Raw genomic sequence first — 20,296 nt, forward strand, 5'->3', positions numbered from 1 at the left:
CAGTATTTTCTACCCAAGAATCAAAACCAGTATTTAATTAAACTTCAACTCCACAGAAGGCAGGACTTCACATCGGTTTGGGTGCAAGAGACTAGAGGTAGGCCTTGAAGAAGACACACTACTCACTGAATAGAATTGACGCCTTATAAAAAATCAAACTGCAGAGATAATATCCATAGCAACCAAACCAACAGAGCGAAGAGAAGAAAAGAGAGGTCACCTATTTGGCAGCATCCTCAGCATCCTGCCAAACCTGCAGAAATTAACTTTTTTTTTTTTTTAAATCTCACATTCGGTTCACAAGATAATATACGACATCATTCACAGTTTGTAATAAAACAAAAATCAAATTAATTTTCAAAATTCTAAATTGATAATAATACAATAGACTAAAAACACATTTTTTTTGAGAAATAAACTGGTTGATTCCAGTTGATGTGAGATGCCTTCTCAGATGCTGATGAGTTACAACAGAGAAGCAGCTGGTCCTGCGACATGCTCTTTACACGTTTTGCTGTCTGTGTCTGTGTGTTCTACAGTCCAGTGTGTATCATCCCAGCTCCATGATATGTGTTCGTTGTCAGGGTTAGCCTGCACCACGCTGTCACATGGGGCAGTGGAGGCCGAAGCTTTGCTTTCACTAGTAGCATCCTCCTCATGAGTAACAGGTGAACTGTTCCTGTCTGTGATCGGACTCCCAGATTCCGAGTCATTTATTGAGTCCAGCAGGTCAGAAATATCAGGGATTTCCCAACCATCACCTATCTCCTCCGTCTTTGCCACGTCCTTCTCATCTCCACTTTCTTCTGTACGAATCTCAGCCTCTTCCTCTGCTTGTTTGTGTGTCTCCATCCCTTGTGGCTTCCTGGGGGTGTAGTCAGAGGTGTCCACTGTTCCCCGGGTAATTGTTATAGGCTGAGGGAGAGCAAAGGACGCTCCTGGGACTTCTCTAGTAGGAACTCCTACCGCCACTAAGATGGTGTCCATCTGACGCATGTAGTCCAAGTGACCGTTCACCTGGGGTGGGGGTGGGGGTAAAGTGTTAACCTTCATTTCTGTACTTCAATTGTACAAAAGCATTATTTTTTATAGTTCTTCTTTCTATAAAGCAAATTATTCCTTCTCACATTACATGAACATGTATAGTGGGTGTGGTGCGTCTGACATGTCAAATATATTTTTACTGTTTGTAAATGTTCAGCTGAGTGAAATAGGAAGTGAGTTAGGAAGGCATTGCTGTGAAGTGAAACAGACCAGCAGGGGCCTTATTTTTTTCCCATCTTTTAATTCTATTGAGTCAAGCAAATACCTGTTCAAAAATGCTAATAAAGCTCTGTAATAAGAATACATACTACTAAAAACATATGTCTTAATGTTTTATTCATGGTGTAAGGAAATATTCTTGTTTAAAACCTCTGCCGAGGAGGTTATGTTTCCAAATGTGTTCGTATGTTGATTTATTTCCATGAAATCTGGTAGGAGGTCAGGTCTTCAATCAGAATAGACCCCTCTCCCCTGAGGAGGAGATGCATGCAAGACGTAAACAAGGGGGAATGTGGGGCCCATGATAGGGACGAAGGAGAGGGAGAGGGTAGTCAGATATGGTGGAGAAGAGGAAAGTGAACATCCCTGTGCCGGAGATTAACTGTGAGGGAAAGCGAGCCCAAAGTCATTAGAGCTGGACGGTGAGATTTTTATGGATTGGATGGCAAAAGAAAGAGTGTAGGGGTAATTCTGAGGGAAGAGTTGGTTTACAGTGCGATGGAGGTGAAGAGAAAGAGTGAAAGAGCTAAGTGTGTTTGAAGGAGTGGTGGTAAATGTGTGTACATGTGCCCTGCAGGTTTGCTGTTACTGAGTCGGATGAGGATTTCTGGTTAAAAAAAAAAAGACTGCTTGATTTGGGAGTATGTATACAGAAAGCAGCTGGTGATTGGAGTGGATTCTAGCTGACATGGTGGAGGGAAAACAGGAGACAAGGAAGTGGTGGGATGGAAAAGAGAAAGGGCAGACAGGGTGGATTTCACAAAGACAATGACTACGGCTGAAGTGACGATTTGTTTAAGTAGAACGAAGAACACGTGATGTGAGAGTGGACAGGTCTCAGAGTGGAAGGACTCACCCACAAGACCTGCACAGCCTATGTTATCTCATCTTATTGGAGACTGGAAGGTGATGGCAGGGGAAAGTGTAGTAAGACAACATTGGAAGGTCATATGTGTAAAGAAGAGGAAGAGGAGACGCCAGAGTCAAAGGTCGGCCAGTGGAAACTGAAGACAGTTGAACATCAGGCGTTCAGAAAAGAGATGAGACTGAAGAGGAAGACAAGGACACTTGGTGGTGGAATGAAGAAGTGCAGCAAAATATAATAGAGAGGTTAGCAAAGAAGAGATGGGATAGTCATCCACCGCTTCACACACCATTTAATGAACAGACTGTAGGACAAAACCTTTGTGGTTGAAAATCAAATGAGCCTTTGGGAATTTTTTTTAAATTTTATACCTGCATAATGTGTCAGGTGTTCATAAACTACATGTCTTGATATCTTGGTATCAAACATGTAAAGTAAATCATTATTTGTAACTGTTAAAAATACACATTACACATTTCTAAATACAGTGATCCCTTGTTACTTGCACTTAATGCACTCCAGGAACCACACGCGAATAACAAATTCTGCGATATAGCAACAAACTATTTATCTTATTTACAGTAATTTAAACATTTATGAACCCTCCCCATACTGATATCAAACCACCTTCTATCTGTATTACCTTCTCCCCACACTCTTCTAGACTGTTTAATGCATTTTTGTGTCTCACTGAAGTCTGACACTCACGGAATGTAGCGCACTTCCGTATGCCGTCAGCCAATAGAATACCACGTGAGTACCTGCTAAAAATCCGCGATGAGATATAGTGTTGATGCGAGAATGTGCACTGTATACTTCTTTCAGAGAGACACATCTCAGATTACACAATCCTCAGTGACTTTAATCGTCATAATCAGAGCAGACAGTTTCTGAACAGCTGCTTCCTTCATCATTCAGTCTGTTATCATTGGACAATTATCAGAAAAATCCAATGTGACGTAACAATCAAATTATCAAAATATTGTTTTTGGCTGGACTACATTGACTGAATAATATCAGCACTCTGAGCTGGCTCCTCTTCTTCTACTTCCTGTGTGTTTACTGGGATATTACAAAACAACTTTAAAGGAAAGCACTGCCACTTCAGAGTGACAACATGCTGCTCTCATTTAGTCCAAAATTCATTTATTGCGTATATGTTTCTTATAGTAAATCTTTAAAAAAAAAATTTTTTGTTTTTACGGAACCATTCTTATATTATTTCAAGGTTTCCTGACTGAAAAACCAGAAAATGTTGGTGAGGTGACACCTCCTTTTCTTGAAAAGGTGGAAACTTTGTTTTTAATAATTTTCTGCTTGTGTGTACATGAAATATAACAATCCAAGAAAAATACTTTGCAGGGTAAATTTAAATATGAGCTTTAACTCACCACTGAGGAAAGATCAACATTGAAAATACGCCGGTCCTGGATGTTGATTGGTTGTAGCCCAGCAACAGAGAGCTGTGCAGCTGAACTTCGGTACAAGAACCCCAGGAGCCAGTCCCCTCTGACAGGTGGAGAGTTCAGAGTGTTAATTTTTTTATACAACTATTGCTAACTTGAAATTTGCAGTAACTAAACCACAAGGATACCATAACTATCATGACTATGGAGTTATCACTGTAGTCCATGGAATGAAACGACAGTTTACCTGCAGTAGCCATTCACTAGTTTTCCTGCCACGACCCTGATCATCTTCTCCCAGGCCTTTTCAGAGCCATCCACAGGGGCCCCCAGGAGGACGACATCCTCGACTACGCCTTCACTTCCTGGTGAGACACAACAACACAGGACTCAAGTATTTTATCATCACAATATAAAAAAATAAACAACACAGGGTTCTTTAATTCCGGGGTCTTCATTGCACCAGCTCTGTGCTGCCTCACAGGAAGAACGTTTCACCCAGAAAGTCTCACATAGAACATTCTGAAAACCAAACTGTGTTTAACACGTTCACAGTCAAGTCAGTACACAGATGTACGGTTGTGACCCAAATTCAAAATATGTCTTTCTACAAAAAGGTGTTGATACCTTGGTCCTTAGCTAGCTCCTGCAGACAGTAGTAGATAACCCTGGCCCCGAGACTGAAACCGATGAGACTGACAGGACGCTTCCCCTTCAGATTGAGAACAGAAACAAGAGATGATGATGGAGGAGCTTTCTGTGTTTACAGAGTATAGGCAAATTATTGTCATTGATCCATTTAATGTTTTTTTTTTTAACTTGAACTTATAGATTCAATAATGTGAACATAGGATATGCAACAAACCCTTTCTGACCAACATTTCATTCAGTATAGTGACACAACGTAGCAAAGCATGCCTTTCAGATACCTGCTGCCTGCTTCGTAAAACCTGTGCCAGATGTTTCCCCACCTCAGCTGAGCGGTTCAGGCAAACACACCAGGGGTTATCAATGACGCTGGCCGCTGCCAGCAAAGATGCCGGCCACGTCAGAGCCGCCACAATGCCTGGACAGTGCAAAGGTGTCAGAGACGTCAATGCAGCACCACACAAGCTTTACTACAATGAAGGAGTATGGCTGGATGAGAAAACAGGATGTCTTAACAGAAATAAAATCATCACCTACGCAAACACACTCGTGTTTCCGGACCCAATGAATAGACCGAGCTTCCCACACGCCCTCTTACCTGAGAGCACTGTGTACTTTAGTGCTTCCTGGGCCATAATGCTGACCAGCCCATCCAGCAGAGACGTCATGGCTGAGCCCAGATCCCTGAGGAATCGGGACTCCCATGCCAAACAATACTGTTCCCCGCACTCTCCCAAGCTGCACCATGGAGCCTGGAATGAACCTGCAGGAGACCAGATGAGTTTTAGGAAACAACTAAAGAGCTCGGCTGTAAAGCAACTTTTAGCCGTTGTATGTGAAGAGGGTGCTGAGCACGTCTGAAACCGAGCATGTCTGAATCTTTATAATACAGGATTTAAATTGAGATGAATTCCATATATCATGATGGATTATCCTTACTGCCTAAATTTAATGGCTGTCTAAATTTACGTGGAGGTGTTGAGACAACAGAAGCCATACTTACTGTATTTACCACTGCAGAGCCAACCAGTCACAGCGATGGTCAGGTGAAGATGTTTCCCAGAGCTCAGCGGCAGGAATTCAAATTCCTCTATCGCACCAACACACTTGTTCATCTTATAACCTGCAGAGATATCAAATAAAAAATAAACAGTGATAGAAATCACAAGGCACACCATAAAAACTCACATTTCTGGAGTTGCATTTGTTTCTCTCTGCACACAATCCAAAGTTCTTACCAGTCAGTCCAGCTCCTGCTGCTCCAAACAGAGAAGCCATGATTGCAATGCCCGTGGCTGAGCCCAGAGCAGCAGCCCCTCCAGCCCCCAGAACCGCTGTGGCCCCTGCTGCTACTAAGGGGGCTGCCAGCCCACCTGTCACACCTGGACCAGATAACAGCACAGAGAAACCCTGGACTAGTCAGTGATGGCAAAGGTAAAAAATAAAATGAAGAAATCCTCATGATATGTTCTGAACACAGTGGGGATTTATTTATCAACTGATTGGTTTGTCAGCTGAAGTCCCTGCATTGACATGAGATAGGGTATGTTTACAATGTGGGTCCAAAGCTCTGAAAATCCACTGGAACAGACATAATCACCAATCACAGTTCCTCCTCCGACAGTGGCTAGTCCAATGAGAAGGTAGCGGCGCAACTTTCTCCCTCTTTCTCTCCTCTGCCGCCGAGAAGACTCCTCTCTAAAAGAACACAGCTGTATTTGTCAAAATATTTATTGGCTCAAAAACCAAAAGTGTCAAGATTTCAGATTGAAAACACTGATCAGCTATTTAATCTCATAATAAGAGTATTTTATAAATCTGCTGCACTCTGTGCTGCTATTATCTAGTCAATAACTGACAAGACTCAGCTAAGACAGAAGGACATTCATTCATTTTAGAAGAACAGAGGTAAAATGTGATTCGTACGTTAACATCAATGTATTTACAGACTATTCCCAGTCTACCATCCACGACTTACTCACTCTCCTCTCCACCTTCCCCCAGCTTCTCCACCAGTGTTGCTTCAAACTCCTCTAGCTGCTGCGGTAAGACTCGCAGCAAGCAGCTGACATGACGGATGAGAACCCTCGCTCTGGCATCATACTGGCCTGAGAACATGACAGGCAATTAAAGTTACACAGCACTGGATGCGGGGAAGTTACACCAACTTAAGGTAGGCCCACATAAATTCATCAAAGAATTCTTACCATCTTTGACAGAGAAAGAAACCAGATCCTGTAACACAGAGAATTCCCAAGTTGATAGACATAACATATATTAATAAAATACAATCAGCACTGTCATAAAAGGATTGAATGGTTAAAATCTGTTAAAATGATCTTCATAGAATCATATTGTATTGAATAACACATGACTGTCCCTATTTAATCAAATAAAATCATGTATGAAGTTGTTAATAATTGTTTTGATCTGTAACCAACTCAGTTATGCTGTGGATCAATCTTATTATCAGTTCTTTATGCTGCAACTCTTACTTTTCTACTTTGCATATTTGACTTAATCTTCCCTTAACTCCTTTCTGTGTCAATTATGCATTTCTGCCTAGTATGTTAATTTGTAGCAGTAATGGGTTGTAGAACTTTTGAGGTTTATAGTAATTTTATCTAAACACCTGTATGAGTGGGGTGGCCCCAGCCAGCAGTGGTTCAGCCAGTAGGATGGAGAGGAACGTGTCAGAGCCCTCGAAGCCCAGACCTGACAGGAAAGCCCCCATGACTGGCATCACTGAATCATCCAGGTCCAGCCAGCGAACCAAGCCCTTCAGATATTGTTCCCTGAATGCACTGAAAAACACAGAACAGCAGTCAGCCCGTTCTTCCATAAGTTATCCATGAGTGGAAGGCTTTCATAAGATGCCTAGGGGGACAATAGGATATTGGGCGGTGCAATTAACCAAAAATGTATGAACAGTAACACTACAGATGTAACACAACAGCATCAGGCCCAGATCTCCCAGTGCAGGGCAGGGCAAATGAGGCCTAAACTCCACATCCATACACAAATCCACCTCAACATTCCATCCGATCTTTCACAATTAACCAATCCTCTAAAATCTGTTTATTACTTTCTGGATAACCGCCAACAGGAAAGCCCACACCAATAAAAACATAACTCCTTGGAGCTCTTAATCCAAAGTTGTGTCGGAACTCTTTGCTGTGTTTTTGTTGAAAAAGTGTATAGTTGATAGTTAATCAAACTGATCAAAAGTGCATGTCTAATCGATCACCAGCCACTTATTCTTTTCTTTTCAGCGATAACACAGACGGACAGACGCAAACAGAACATGACGACATGTCTCACCTGTTCTCAGGTCCAGTGAACATCTGGCTCAGATGGACTCCACACAGCGCTGCGTAAGCAAAGCGGCCCTGTTCTGTGAGCCGTCTGCTGATGGAATCCTCTGGGCTCTGCTCACCGGGGCCGCCTGCTGCTCCTCCTGGGTCTGAGGCCACAGATGGACAGATATTTATTCTTATCCATAAGAAATGCATCATAAAAGGACACAAAACACATATATTAAAGCATTTATAGACAGTCTCCACACGTAAATCTCAAATAGATGTTTGTTTTTACATATATTGTTAATACTGAAACACTGACGTTACATTTACAAAGGCTAAATGCGTTGTTTTGCAGAGGAATACGACTCAAGTCGACCATTAATGTTAATATGGCCGATGAGAAACTTTGACGTGTCTTTCTTCTCGTAAACTTAGCTTAATGAAACTTACACAGAGCAGAATTCTGCAATTATGAAGTTGAACTGACCTGATTTGAAATGACACGGACATTTAAAAATGTTTGTAACACACGTTACGTTTCGACAGCCCTGTTGGCTAACTTTAAAGAAAGTGTCCCTTAAATGAATCAACTCAACAACAACCTCGTTGTCAGCGTTAGCTGCAAACAGCTGTCTGACACCAGGGGCACTGCCCGCTACTAAACGAGCTGCCTGTTAAGACAGCGGCTGCTTTTCTAATTATTGACAATTTCATACCTTACTCTATTAACATTCTGGAGAACAAGAAAAGTAAGTTATATATCCTACCAGGAGAAAAATTGATGTCCACGTTGTTCTGTTTTTCGTCCATTGCCTCAGATGTCAGAAGTCTGTGTTCTGAACTTTAGTTGCGTTCAGGTGCTCACCCGGAGCTCGTTACTACGACCATTTCTCCTTTAAACCTTTTTGGTGCTGGATATTTCTCAGAACGATAATGTTGTTCGATGTGATGTTTTTTCTATTAGGCTGCAACACACTGAGAGCTGGTGTTTAAACAATGAAGAATTTGTGGGTAAGTGCACACTTGAAACACGTTGACTGATAAGTTGTTTACATTTGAAAACCTGCTGATGTTGTCGCATTTATGGTCAAATAATTGAGTGATTTTCCAAAAATGTATGTTTTCTCATAAAAATAAAAACTTTCTGAACCTTTTACCTGGTGGTTCAGACATAACGTTTACATATCCGATAAATGTAAAAGCATCATTTTTCAGCGTCTTAGAGTGACGTAACTTCCACGTACGCCTCTTTTTTTCCAATTATACCACGGCGAAGATCCCGCCTACTCCACGCTGTCTGTGATTGGCTTGTACTGAAAGGCGTGTTTGGTTGGGCTGATTAAAATTAGGTCATGCCAGGTGATGATTGGTTAGAGATAGAGGCACTTACGTTAGACGAGCCAATTGTGTAGCAGAGCAGGTCATTGGGTTGTCATGATAATAGAGGCGTAAATTCGCTGAAGATGCTCGGCACTGGACAGTAATGAAAATTTTTGGAAAGTTTGTCAGCCAAATTAATTTAATGCATTTGAATAATTACACATGTTTTTACCATATTTGCATAGTTTGTATGCTACTTTATCAAAGTGTAGAGAGAACTAACCCACATTACTCAAAATAGTCGCTACTGCGACTTCTGGCCAGTAGGTGTGAGTGTAACCTTCACTCCTGCTCCATGCGCTCAGTTTTTAAGGTCAGTGGGATCGCAGAGAGCTGGTTAGTGAGTGTGGTGCTATGTATACGTTTGTTTTCGGTGTTCTTTGTTTTGATTTTTGTTTTTGGAAGAGATTTGTACCGTGAAATTATTATTTATAACAAAGAAATTGCTAAAATTCAAACTTTCACGCACCAGAAGAACTCTATTACTCATAAAGTCAAAATCTACAATGGGGACATCCGTAAGTATTAAGGTTTTCATGCTGGAAATGAAAATGAGAGACGAATCCTCATCCACTCATCAGTTATTAAATGTCTTTTCCAACTTCAGTATTTTATGTCAATGCCAATTTGTCACAAGTAATAGTAAATGACTTGTTAAAATCAATTTAAAAACTTTATAACTCACCTAACAGTGTCCTCAAATGACTTTGTCCCAGCCAGTACTTGAATCTTCTCATACTACATGTCAGTTGTTATAAAGTATTAATAAAAATTTAGTTTGTATAAAATTTAAACTATGACACAATATACAGCTTCTGTTGTAAATATTTTAAACTTATCAGTTCTTTCTCTGCAGTTTCAGAATGTCCTGTTTGTCTTTATCTGTCTATTATTTCTGCTATACATCCTTGTGACAGTCAGCAGTCCTGGTTTGGGTCCAAAGTAAGATCTGCTTATTGTCTGAGTGATGTGACTGAAATCTGTTGAGCGATCCTATCAACATGATCACTTGTTGTTCTCAATACAATATCTCCAGTCTGCGTTTGGTTTAGACTTGCGTGAGAAATCCTTTGTAGAATCACAGTTTTAGATCTTCTCATTAATATTTCCTTAATCTTCCATCCTTTGGAATTATCTGAGTTCTGATCACTCGGCAAGTGTCATGGTGCTGTGATAGAAGCTGAAAATGAATGTTGACATTTCTCTACTGTGTGTTTGGGTGGCTCCAGCAGAAGACAAGTCCCCACACCAGCTCCCAGGACAGGAAAGTATGTGGTTTGTCCTGGATCAGGAATTACAACCAGGCATGGAATAGCTTCAATAACTACACGCAGCATGCAAAACAGTAAACAGTTTATGATAAAGTTGTGGCCTTCAATTTTTTATTTATTAAGGACCATCTACTGAAACTACTGATTTAGCTCTTTTGTGCAGGATGATGATTTTTGATCAATTTACTTTAAAAATTATAATTATTTTGACTTGGCCAGTTCAACTACAAATCTGTAAGCTGGATCAGGTTTAGCAGCAACCAATTGCCCTCAGAAGTTGCCTGATTATTGCTGAATGATCTAATGTTGACCTCATGATTATATGTAATCTAATCTCAGTACAAATACAGCTGTACTGTGACAGCCTCAGATTTCTTGAGAGCATATTGAAGAACAAACAACACCATGAAGTCCGAGAAACTAAATGACATGGTCATCCACCTAAATGTACTTTCTGAACAAGGAGAGCACTAATAAAAAGATGCATCCAAGAGGCCCTTGGCGACTCTGGACCAAGTGCAGAGATCTACAGCTTAGGTGCAGTTACCTGTCAACAGTTTGCCAGAAGCCATGGGGGACTCAGCAAATAAGAAGGTGTTCTGGTCAGATGAGATCAAAATGGAACTTTAGGCCTAAAATTAAAATGCAATGTGTGATAGAAAAGTAACACTGCACATGAGTCTGATCACTGCGTCCCGACTGTCAATCTTACATGGTGCATCACGATTTGGGGGTGTTTCTCTTCAGAAGGGCCAAGGAGGAAGGTCCAAGTTGATGGAAAATGGATGAGGCCAAATACAGGAAAATCTTGGAGAAAAAAAACCTGTTTGAGTCTGAAGGACCTTGAGACTGGGACAGAGGTTCGCCTTCCAGCAGGACAAAGACACTCAACATAAAGACAGGGCTAAAATGGAATGGTTTAAAACAAAAAATGTTCATGTGTTAGAATTGTTTGGTTGAATACCAGATCTAAATCTAATCGAAAATTTGTGGCAAGTTCTGAAAACTGCCGTTCCCAAATTATCTATATCTAATCGGATTGAGCTGGAAGTGTTATGCAAAAAAGAATTTTGGTCTCTACATGTGGAAATCTGGTACAGAGTTACCCCGAAAGACTTGGAGCTGTACTTGCAGCAAAAAACACGTTTAATTTTTTGTGCCACTTTGTGTTGGTCCTACACATAAAATTGCAAAACCTAGGAAGCAGACCACATGGGGCCACCAGTCTGTGGCACTTTGGGTGACCAGAAACACTGCCTGAGAGACCGAAGGCCTTGAGCCTCGTGAGTTCTATTCATCCACAGTCATCCTCGATTTAACACTGATTAACTTGAAGTAAGATCAAGATTTTATCAACAGTTATCAATGAAACCTGTTGTTGCACCTTTTCCAATTTTTTGGGGGTAATGTACTGGAATTAGACCCAGAATGAGTATATTTTTACAAACATCAAATAAGTTACTGAAGAATGATTTAAAGGTCCACTAGCAGACTTGCTGTTAGATACCTCATGTGGTTACATCAGAATGACGAATGTTGCCCATCATCAACTAAAGGAAAAAGCTTTTGGAAATGTACTGAAATGATTTCATTACATGTTCCCAGTTGAGAAGAACACACCCATTCAATAGTCTGTGCATCATATATTGAATACATTAGTGACAGGGCCAATGTCATAGAGAGTGACTAACAAAAGCACTGAAATAAACCAAGGATGATTCACTTCTCTTCAGTGACTCCTTAATCAGCTCTAGTTTACTTTATCTCCCTTCATCTTAGTTCATTTTTTTCCAGTCTCAGTTCTATACTCTGACGAAATTGAAAGAAACATATCAAATGTGAGGGTGGATCAAGCTCCCAGAAGGTCTTGTTATGGACAAACGGTTTGGATTGCATAGACACTTTGTCAGAATAATGTCCGAGCAAAGGAGTCTTCAAACCTACTTGCGCTGTATTTATCACCAAAGGACATCCTGTTTATTAAGTCTTCCTAGTAGTCATAAACAAGACTTAATACGTAGCAAAGCCACCTTCTTATTGCAAATGATATACAGTAGTGCGCCCATGTTTAGAATATCGTTATTGCTTATATGATTTTTACATCATAACAAGCACCAAATATACAACTAACCATTGGTGATGTACAAGAAAGAGGCCTGTACAATTAATCTTTTTAGTAATGGTAACTTCAACAGCTTGCCTACACTTTTAATAAGGTAACAACAAAAACAAAACAAATAAATCATGGGGTCTGGCTTTAACAGAATCATGGAAAAGATGACATGGAATTAATTCCCGCTTTACTGTGCATTAAACATTTGGCTGATTGTGTAACAGTGTTCATTCCCTTTTGAATTTAATAACAGTCTTTATTCTCCAAATGTCTAGTAATGTATTAGTACTGTAGACTATAAATTAGAAATTTAGAAATTTGAATTTGAATTCTACATGTAGTGTAGAAATGTTGTAGAAGTTAGCTTGAGGTGGAACATTGTCATATTCCACAGGATTGCCTTGTAGATAAGGGGTGAATGTTGTTTGTCTTTCAATTTGTTTGCTCTGCAGTCATTACTTTTCCCATGCATATCCGCCTCCTACCTGATGCCAGGTGAGATAGGCTTTAGCTCATCCGTGACCCTGCACAGGCTTGCAGAGGGTGGACTTCCACACATGAGCTTTTCTGTAAAAACAGCTCAAGAGTTCAGGCAGCAAGTTATGATGGACGTGACTAAATGTGGTGCTCTGTGCTAATTGCTAGCATGTTCAAAATGACAATGCTACAAAACAAAGCACTGCAGAAAAACGTTCTCATCAAAGTGTTTGATGAGTAAGAGCTTTGACCTACAACTGGTATGTTTAAGGAATTACAATGGAAATGTCAGTCTATCCAACATTTGCTTAGATGTTCTTAAACCAGTTTTGCAAAGCTTTGATATGTATATATTAATGTGTCACAACTATTTTGATATCCTTTTCAACTACAAAAGCGCTGGCAATTTTCCACGTGAAGCCAATAATCTTTTTTAACCTATCCAGCAGCCTCCTCCTCCTGGGCTAAAACTTCTTTGTTTACCTCGAGCTATGTCCCACAACCTGCCGGTGTGTCTGTGTGTTCAGTCATACAATGGATTACTCATTGAAAAACAGACAGGCAGACAGCCACAGCTCACACCAGACAAGTTCAAACACAACACCCCTGTCTCCTCCATACCATATCACTCGCATACAATGTCAGGTTTCTTCCCCTTTAAGCCACCTTGACACTCGACATGAAGGGAGTTGAGTGAAACCAAGGCAGACTGGACTGGATGACCTGTGGGGCACTTTGCAGGGTGTGTTGTGTGTGTGCTCTAAAAAGAAAGGGCAGGAAGTAGGAAACAGATAACAGACGGAGACTGAAGAGAAAGGCACAGACCTAGGTGGGAAGGCAGCGGATGTGAATGACAGATGCTTGACTTAACAGGTAGGTTGGGCCGGACAGTAACCTTGTCATCCATCTGTCATTAAAGGATGCTGGGGTGCTCATCTCACTTGGCCAGGTGCTACAGTGAAAGTTTCCACTGAGTTTCAAATGCTGCTATAATTCTTACCTGATTTGTTAGCTTCAACATGTGACCAGGTGTGGAAATTTTAGTGTTTTGTTGTAAATTAACTTCTATTTTTTTTTCTCCTTGCATGCAAGCCATTACAGGATTGGGGTCCTTTTAAGTCACTGATAGGTCCGTGGTGTCTGTGATGGGATGCCAGGTCCTCCTCCAACTCAACCTGTCCTAACAGATTCTTCTGCAGATGCATTAGGCATTACAACACATTCTTGCTTATTTAAACCCTCAGACATACCACAAAAATGACTTAAGATACCTTCCCTGTGTGTATAAGCATCAGCTCATGTGTGCTTTTATACCATGTATATGTGATCATGCACCTCTGTCATCATACACGTAAGGGCTTGTGTTTGTGGTCGTGTGTTTGTATAGCATGCAGAAGTGTTACCAAGGGTAAGGCAGCTGGGACAGCCAGGAGGGAGTGTTCTGGGTGAGGAGCAACAAGACGGTGAGGAGTCATGAAGGGAGGACAGAACGGAGAACCCAGCTGCTGTCCACTGTGGCCAAAATACTTTGGAGGACCAGCTGGATGGAGAATGGTAGAAAAAAAAGGAATTGATGAGCATGAATGACTTAAAACATTTAAGAAACAAGAACAGAAATTCAGTAAACCATCATCATAATATAATTGGAAAAAATTAAGTGAGAATGAGAGGAAACTATTTATTTTGATGTGAAAACAGAGACAAACACAAACACACTTCAGGCCATCACAGACTGACTGTCTGTGAGAGAAACTCCTGTTACATCCAGCAAACTGCAGACTACCATTCTCCTTCCCACGTACGAAGAACTCTGACACCAATGAGTCACTGACCTTTTTCATGTGGTTTCTGAATAAGGAGGACTTGGCTGTTTCTTGCTTTACAACGAGCACCAGAGAGCAGCTTGTGCTTTTCTGGATGGATTTCATTCATTTCTTGATGTACAAGAAAGCTCATGGGGAGAGCTGAAGCTGTGAATGGAATTTCCTTTTTATTATGCTGACCTATAGTTAACAGAGCACTATTCAAACATTTTGGAAACAACCCATAAAGCCTTTCCAGAGCATTTAAGACTCATTAGCAGTAAAGTTTCTCACAAGCTGTTCCCTTCCTATATTTCAGTCTGTACTGAGCTGTGAGAATCGTACATAATGTTTCACTCTCCTTGATCAACCGCCGTACTTCTTACCTCAAGTGTCAGATGTGATCAAATACTTACAGTGATTGACCATCACACTCAGCCAAAAGAGACTAGTATATTAAATCACTATCTCTAAGTCCTGCCACCAGTCTTTCAACAATGAGACCATTGTCTACAGACCTCTCAGGAGGAGCAGAACCAGCCACAGACATCGTCCCAACTTGGCAGAACCAGAGGAAGCTTTTGACATTTTTACTGTGGAAACTTGCAGTGGGTGTAGGCCTCAGAGCCTCGCTGCCTGTCAATTATCACAAAACAGATGTTCAAACTAACGACATGGATAAAGATGCACACCCACCTCTAGTCCAAGACAGTAAGCAGGCACGCTGCTTCTGTCAAAAATATAAATATACACTTTTGATTCATTCTGTGAAAATGTGGCCTTGCCCCATACTGTGTAGTGTTTAATGTAACTTGTCATATTTGTTTAAGAAAAGCTAAGATGAACCCTTTCCTTGGATGTAGTTAGGTCTGCAGTTCTTGGAACACCGGGATATATCAACATTTTCATCTGGAAGCAGCAAAAAACCAAACTCTTCTTGAGTATCAGATTGAAAATCCTCAACACTATGCTGCCGCCAGGATTTACAGTACAAAAATAAAAAAATTTAAATGTTGGAGGAGTTAGATATAGCTAAAAAGACACAACCTGCTGTAGATGTGCACAGGATACTTAAGAAGAGTCAGGAAACCCCCACTGACGCAGTAACAGAGGATTCACCGTTGCTCAGGAAGGCAGGAAGCACTTGTTGCACTTCTGGTCTTATGAACATCCTAGTATTGGGAAGTTCCCAGACTTCTCTGTATGTATTTTTAGTATTGTGGATTTTATTTGTGAGTCCTGTCAATGACCACAATGAGGAAAAAAATGTTGTTTTGTTCAGTAAGCATCTCCTGGATCAATCTCCTCTTTCCATTGTTCTCTTACCTGCATCATCCTTGTTCCCTTTCTTCATCTCCCTTTATCAGTATACATCCATCTAGCCCCTATGATTTTATCTTTTATATCTTCATGATGCAGTTTTTCTCACAAAGAAAGAGGCAGACATTCTGCTTTTCTGAATAAAACCATAATGTATCCTAACCAAACCTGGAATACCACAGACTGGCAGAAATAAAGAAACTCTGGCAAATATAGGTCTGTGGAATTCACTCAACTGCTGACAGTGGCATTCCAATATGTAGCCAAATCCTTGGAAGCCCAGATTTTAATGGGTAATTACAACTAGGTTGTTATTATGGGCCAGAGCTACAGGAGAATGCACAAGAGGCAGGAGCTCAAGCATCTTAAAAGGCATTTCAGGTTTCAATCCAACCCCAGAAAATGGTCTGTTTTTCTCTGTTTACTTGCTATCACACCCTCCACGTTATGATGTATAAAATGTTGTAAACTATTCCATTGCTCCGATGACATTTCACTGTTTTTTGCCTCTCCACCCTGCCTCCTACTCTATCTGCTGCAGCCTTGAATGTAGCTAAAAGGTCAAGAAAACATTTCTGTTGCACTTTTTCCCTGTCAGTGAACTTTTAACTGACATCCCACAATGACTACAATGGCATCTGAGAATAAACAGAAACGGATCACTGTTGTGGTTGATTAATGTGATGTACAAATTGAGACAGTGGGACAGTGTGCTGACATGACTGTGTTGGGTGGAAACAGCTGTCATGGTGGATTTCAGCTCTGTGTCATTCCAACTGGAGTTGTAGTTTGTAAACTGTCACAGGTCAGTCAGCTGCATTTTGTCTGCTTTTATAAAACTAATTCAATACTTGACATCATAAAATGTGTACATAAATACAGGCATACAGTTATGCAAAGATTAGAATGAAGAAAGAGCAGCATGAGAAATAAACACACTGTATATGCGATTGTTCTACTATTTACCAGTCTTGCACAGGCTAGTGCTAAGTTGTTCCAGGTGGAACACAATGTATCTAACAGATTTGCAGCTCATGAATTAGACTTTAAAAAGAAAAATCTTAGAAGAGAACTCCCACTTTAAGTGATGTACTGAACAGCTCAATGTCATTGACCAAAAGCTGCAGGGGCCATAAATGTGCATGTGTGAACTAGTTCAGCCTTGGATTAGAGGTACACAAAGACACAGAGAGATTAAGGCTGTGTGTCTACCTGAAGTAGCTCAGAATGCAACTTGATCACGATGGGGGGTGGGGGTGGGGGGGTGTTAACTTCACAGATGTTTGGAGTTTAACTTTAGAAATGGAAATCAAATACAGATTTTAACTGGTATGACTGCCAAAGTTATTTTTGTGAATAAAAATAAAAATGAATTAAGGGTGACTCACTAGGTTGTTTCGGCTTGTTCTAAAATAATGCTGTTTTGAAATAGATCTCCATCTGAATGAAATGAAACGAAATGAAATTAAAGGACATATAGAGCTATCACAGAGCTTTACATTCACTGGCTGTGCTGCAGTGATACCATCCATCCATCCATCCATCCATCTTCCACCACTTATCCGGAGTTGGGTCGCAAGGGCAGCAGCTTCAACAGGGAGTCTCAAGCTTCCCTTTCCCCGGCCACATCCACCAGCTCTGACTGGGGGATTCCAAGGTGTTCCCAGGCCAGTGTTGAGATATAATCCCTCCACCTGGTCCTGGGTCTGCCCCGAGGTCTCCTCCCAGCTGGACGTGCCAGGAACACCTCCCTAGGGAGGCGCCTCGGGGGCATCCGCACCAGTTGCCCAAACCATCTCAGCTGACTCCTTTCAACGCGAAGGAACAGCAACTTTTCTCTGAGCCGCTCGCGAATAGCAGTGTTTCTCATCCTATCTCTAAAGGAGACACCAGCTATCCGTCTGAGAAAGCCCATTTCCGCGGCTTGTATCCGCCATCTCGTTCTTTCGGTCATGAGCGATGGGTCATGACCACAGGTGAGGGTAGGAACGAAGATTGAATGGTAGTGGAGAGCTTTGCCTCTCGGCTTAGCTCCCTCTTTGTGGCAACAGTGTGGTAAAGCGACTGCAATACCACTCCTGCTCTTCCAATTCTCCATCCAATCTCAAGTTCCATTGTTCCCGCACTCGTGAACAAGACCCCAAGATACTTAAACTCCTTCACTTGTGGAAGGACCTCATTCCCCACTCGGAGAAGGCAATCCACCAGCTTCCTGCTGAGGACCATAGCCTCAGATTTGGAAGTGCTGATCCTCATCCCTGCCGCTTCACACTTGGCAACAAACCGGACCAGTGAGAGCTGCAGGCGACAGGCCGATGACACAAATAGGACCACATCATCTGCAAAAAGCAGCGATGCAGTCCTCAGCCCACCAAACTGTAAACCCTCCTCACCACAACTACGCCTCAATATCCTGTCCATGAAAATGACAAACAGAATTGGTGATAAAGCGCAACCCTGGCGAAGGCTAACAGCTACTCAGAACAAGTCCGACTTACTGCTGAGAACCCAAACACATCTCTCAATTTGGGCATACAGGGATTGGATGGCCCTAAGGAGAGGCCCCCTCACCCCATACTCCCGTAGTACCTCCCACAGTAAGTCCCTGGGGACCCGAATGTACACCTTCTCCAAGTCCACAAAACACATGTAGACTGGATGGGCATACTCCCAAGCCCTCTCTAGGATCCCTGTGAGAGTAAAGAGCTGGTCCGTTGTACCACGACCAGGATGGAACCCACATTGTTCCTCCTCAATCCGAGGTTCGACAATCGGCTGGACCCTCCTTTACACCATCTTGGAGTAAACTTTCCCAGGGAAGCTGAGGAGTGTGATGGCCCTGTAGTTGGGACAACATGCCCCTGAAGGCCTCCTTCTTAAGTCGGACGGTTTCCCTGATCACTGGGGTCCACCATAGCATTCGAGGGGTTACTGTCCCTTGAGGCACCTAAGACTTTGAGACCACAGCTCTCAGCTGCAGCTTCAGCAATGGAAGCTTTGAACATCAACCATTCAGGTTCGATGTCCCCAGCCTCCACAGGGGTGCATGAAACCTCCTTTGGAAGTGTGAATTGGAAGCCTCGCGGACAGAGTCCTCCAGATGTTTCCAGTTCACTCGCACTACTCGTTTGGGCTTACCAGGTCTATCCAAAGGTTTCCCCGGCCAATGGACCCAACTCACCACCAGGTGATGATCAGTTGACAGCTCTGCCCCTCTCTTCACCCGAGTGTCCAAAAGACACAGTCGAAGCTCAGATGATATGATCACAAGATCGATCATTGACCTCCAACCCAGGGTGCTCTGGTACCAGGTACACTTATGAGCATCCTTGTGTTTGAATATGGTGTTAGTTATGAACATTCTGTGACTAGCAAAGAAGTCCATCAACAAGCCAGTCCTCCCAATTAAGTCCTTCTAGGTGTCGCCATCATTGCTGACACGTGCATTGAAGTCTCCCTAAAGAACAATGGAATTTCCTACAGGGAACTCCTAAATGAGGTTCATAAATGAAGGACCTCATTTCGGGACCCCAAGAAGGCCGAATACTCCGAGTTGCTATTCAGTGCATTCACACAGACAACAGTCAAGAGTTTTCCCTCCCACAGCCTTAAGGCATAAGGAGGAACCCTCTCGTCCACAGGGGTAAACTCCAACACAACGGTGGGGGGCGCAGGACGGGTATGAGTATACCCACACCTGCCCTGCGCCTGATTCCTGACGCAACTAAAACAAGGTTCAACCCCTGTCCAGGAGTTTGGTTCCAGAACCGAGGCTTTGCGTGGAGGTAAGCCCCACCAGATCCAGCTGGTAACGCTCCATCTCCGACACAAGCTCTGGCTACTTCCCCGCCAGTGAGGTGACATTCCACGTACCCAAAGCCAGCTTCTGCCACCTAGGTCTGGTCCGTTGTTACCCCCTGTTGTCACTGCCACCTATATGGCAGCGCACCCGGCCCCATCAATCTGCCCTGCAGGTGGTGGGTCCACAGGGGTACTGCAGTCATAGTGTTTAGTTAATAGGTGTGTTTATCAAGAAGGGTGTGTTCATTGTTCATGTCTCACTGGAAAAACAGGCATGTGGACATGATGTGTCACAGAGTGATCCAGACCTTTGAGTTCCTGCATCCTCTGTCATCTATTCACTTCCTCATGCCCTCTTTGTCTCAGTCTTGGTTCTCTAAGACACTTCCATGCGCTCGCATACACACTATGAATGGAGCCCATGGTGAATTATAAAATAGGTTCTGTGTGACACCATGTAGTCTGTGCCAAACATATCTATTCGCCGTACTGTATACATATACTGTAAGTATTGATCTACATGGATGAATGGCTAACATGAGGGACAATTCAGTGCTGTATAATTTAAAAAAAGAAGGCTAGTAAAAAATTGGGTTTGTCATGGTGACCCACAGGTCCCCTGATCTTTTGAATAGCTAAAATTCTTGG

At 42.2% G+C, this 20,296-nt stretch overlaps 1 protein-coding gene across 2 annotated transcripts; it reads right to left on the reverse strand.

Annotated features, from left to right (window-relative positions):
- Positions 1 to 2: 2 nt before the first annotated feature.
- On the reverse strand, positions 3 to 9,508 carry tmco4 (transmembrane and coiled-coil domains 4). 2 transcript variants are annotated; one of them, XR_011038190.1, is made up of 15 exons: positions 8,252 to 9,508; positions 7,504 to 7,645; positions 6,815 to 6,986; positions 6,390 to 6,417; positions 6,161 to 6,290; positions 5,783 to 5,880; positions 5,421 to 5,564; positions 5,186 to 5,305; positions 4,781 to 4,945; positions 4,464 to 4,600; positions 4,162 to 4,246; positions 3,782 to 3,899; positions 3,520 to 3,637; positions 2,120 to 2,309; positions 889 to 1,017 (listed from the first exon to the last, which is right to left on the reverse strand). XR_011038190.1 is itself a non-coding variant. In XM_068334824.1 (14 exons), exons 1-14 carry the CDS (start codon positions 8,292 to 8,294, stop codon positions 466 to 468), a joined length of 2,052 nt encoding a protein of 683 aa, XP_068190925.1. In that variant the 5' UTR covers positions 8,295 to 9,503; the 3' UTR covers positions 3 to 465. The 2 variants fall into 2 exon arrangements, 1 of the variants encoding a protein (XP_068190925.1); XM_068334824.1 differs by lacking the exon at positions 2,120 to 2,309 and having other exon boundaries at positions 3 to 1,017; positions 8,252 to 9,503.
- Positions 9,509 to 20,296: the final 10,788 nt, after the last annotated feature.

Source organism: Antennarius striatus, chromosome 2 (genome assembly GCF_040054535.1).
Source record: "Antennarius striatus isolate MH-2024 chromosome 2, ASM4005453v1, whole genome shotgun sequence".
NCBI classification, from domain to species: Eukaryota; Metazoa; Chordata; class Actinopteri; order Lophiiformes; family Antennariidae; genus Antennarius; species Antennarius striatus.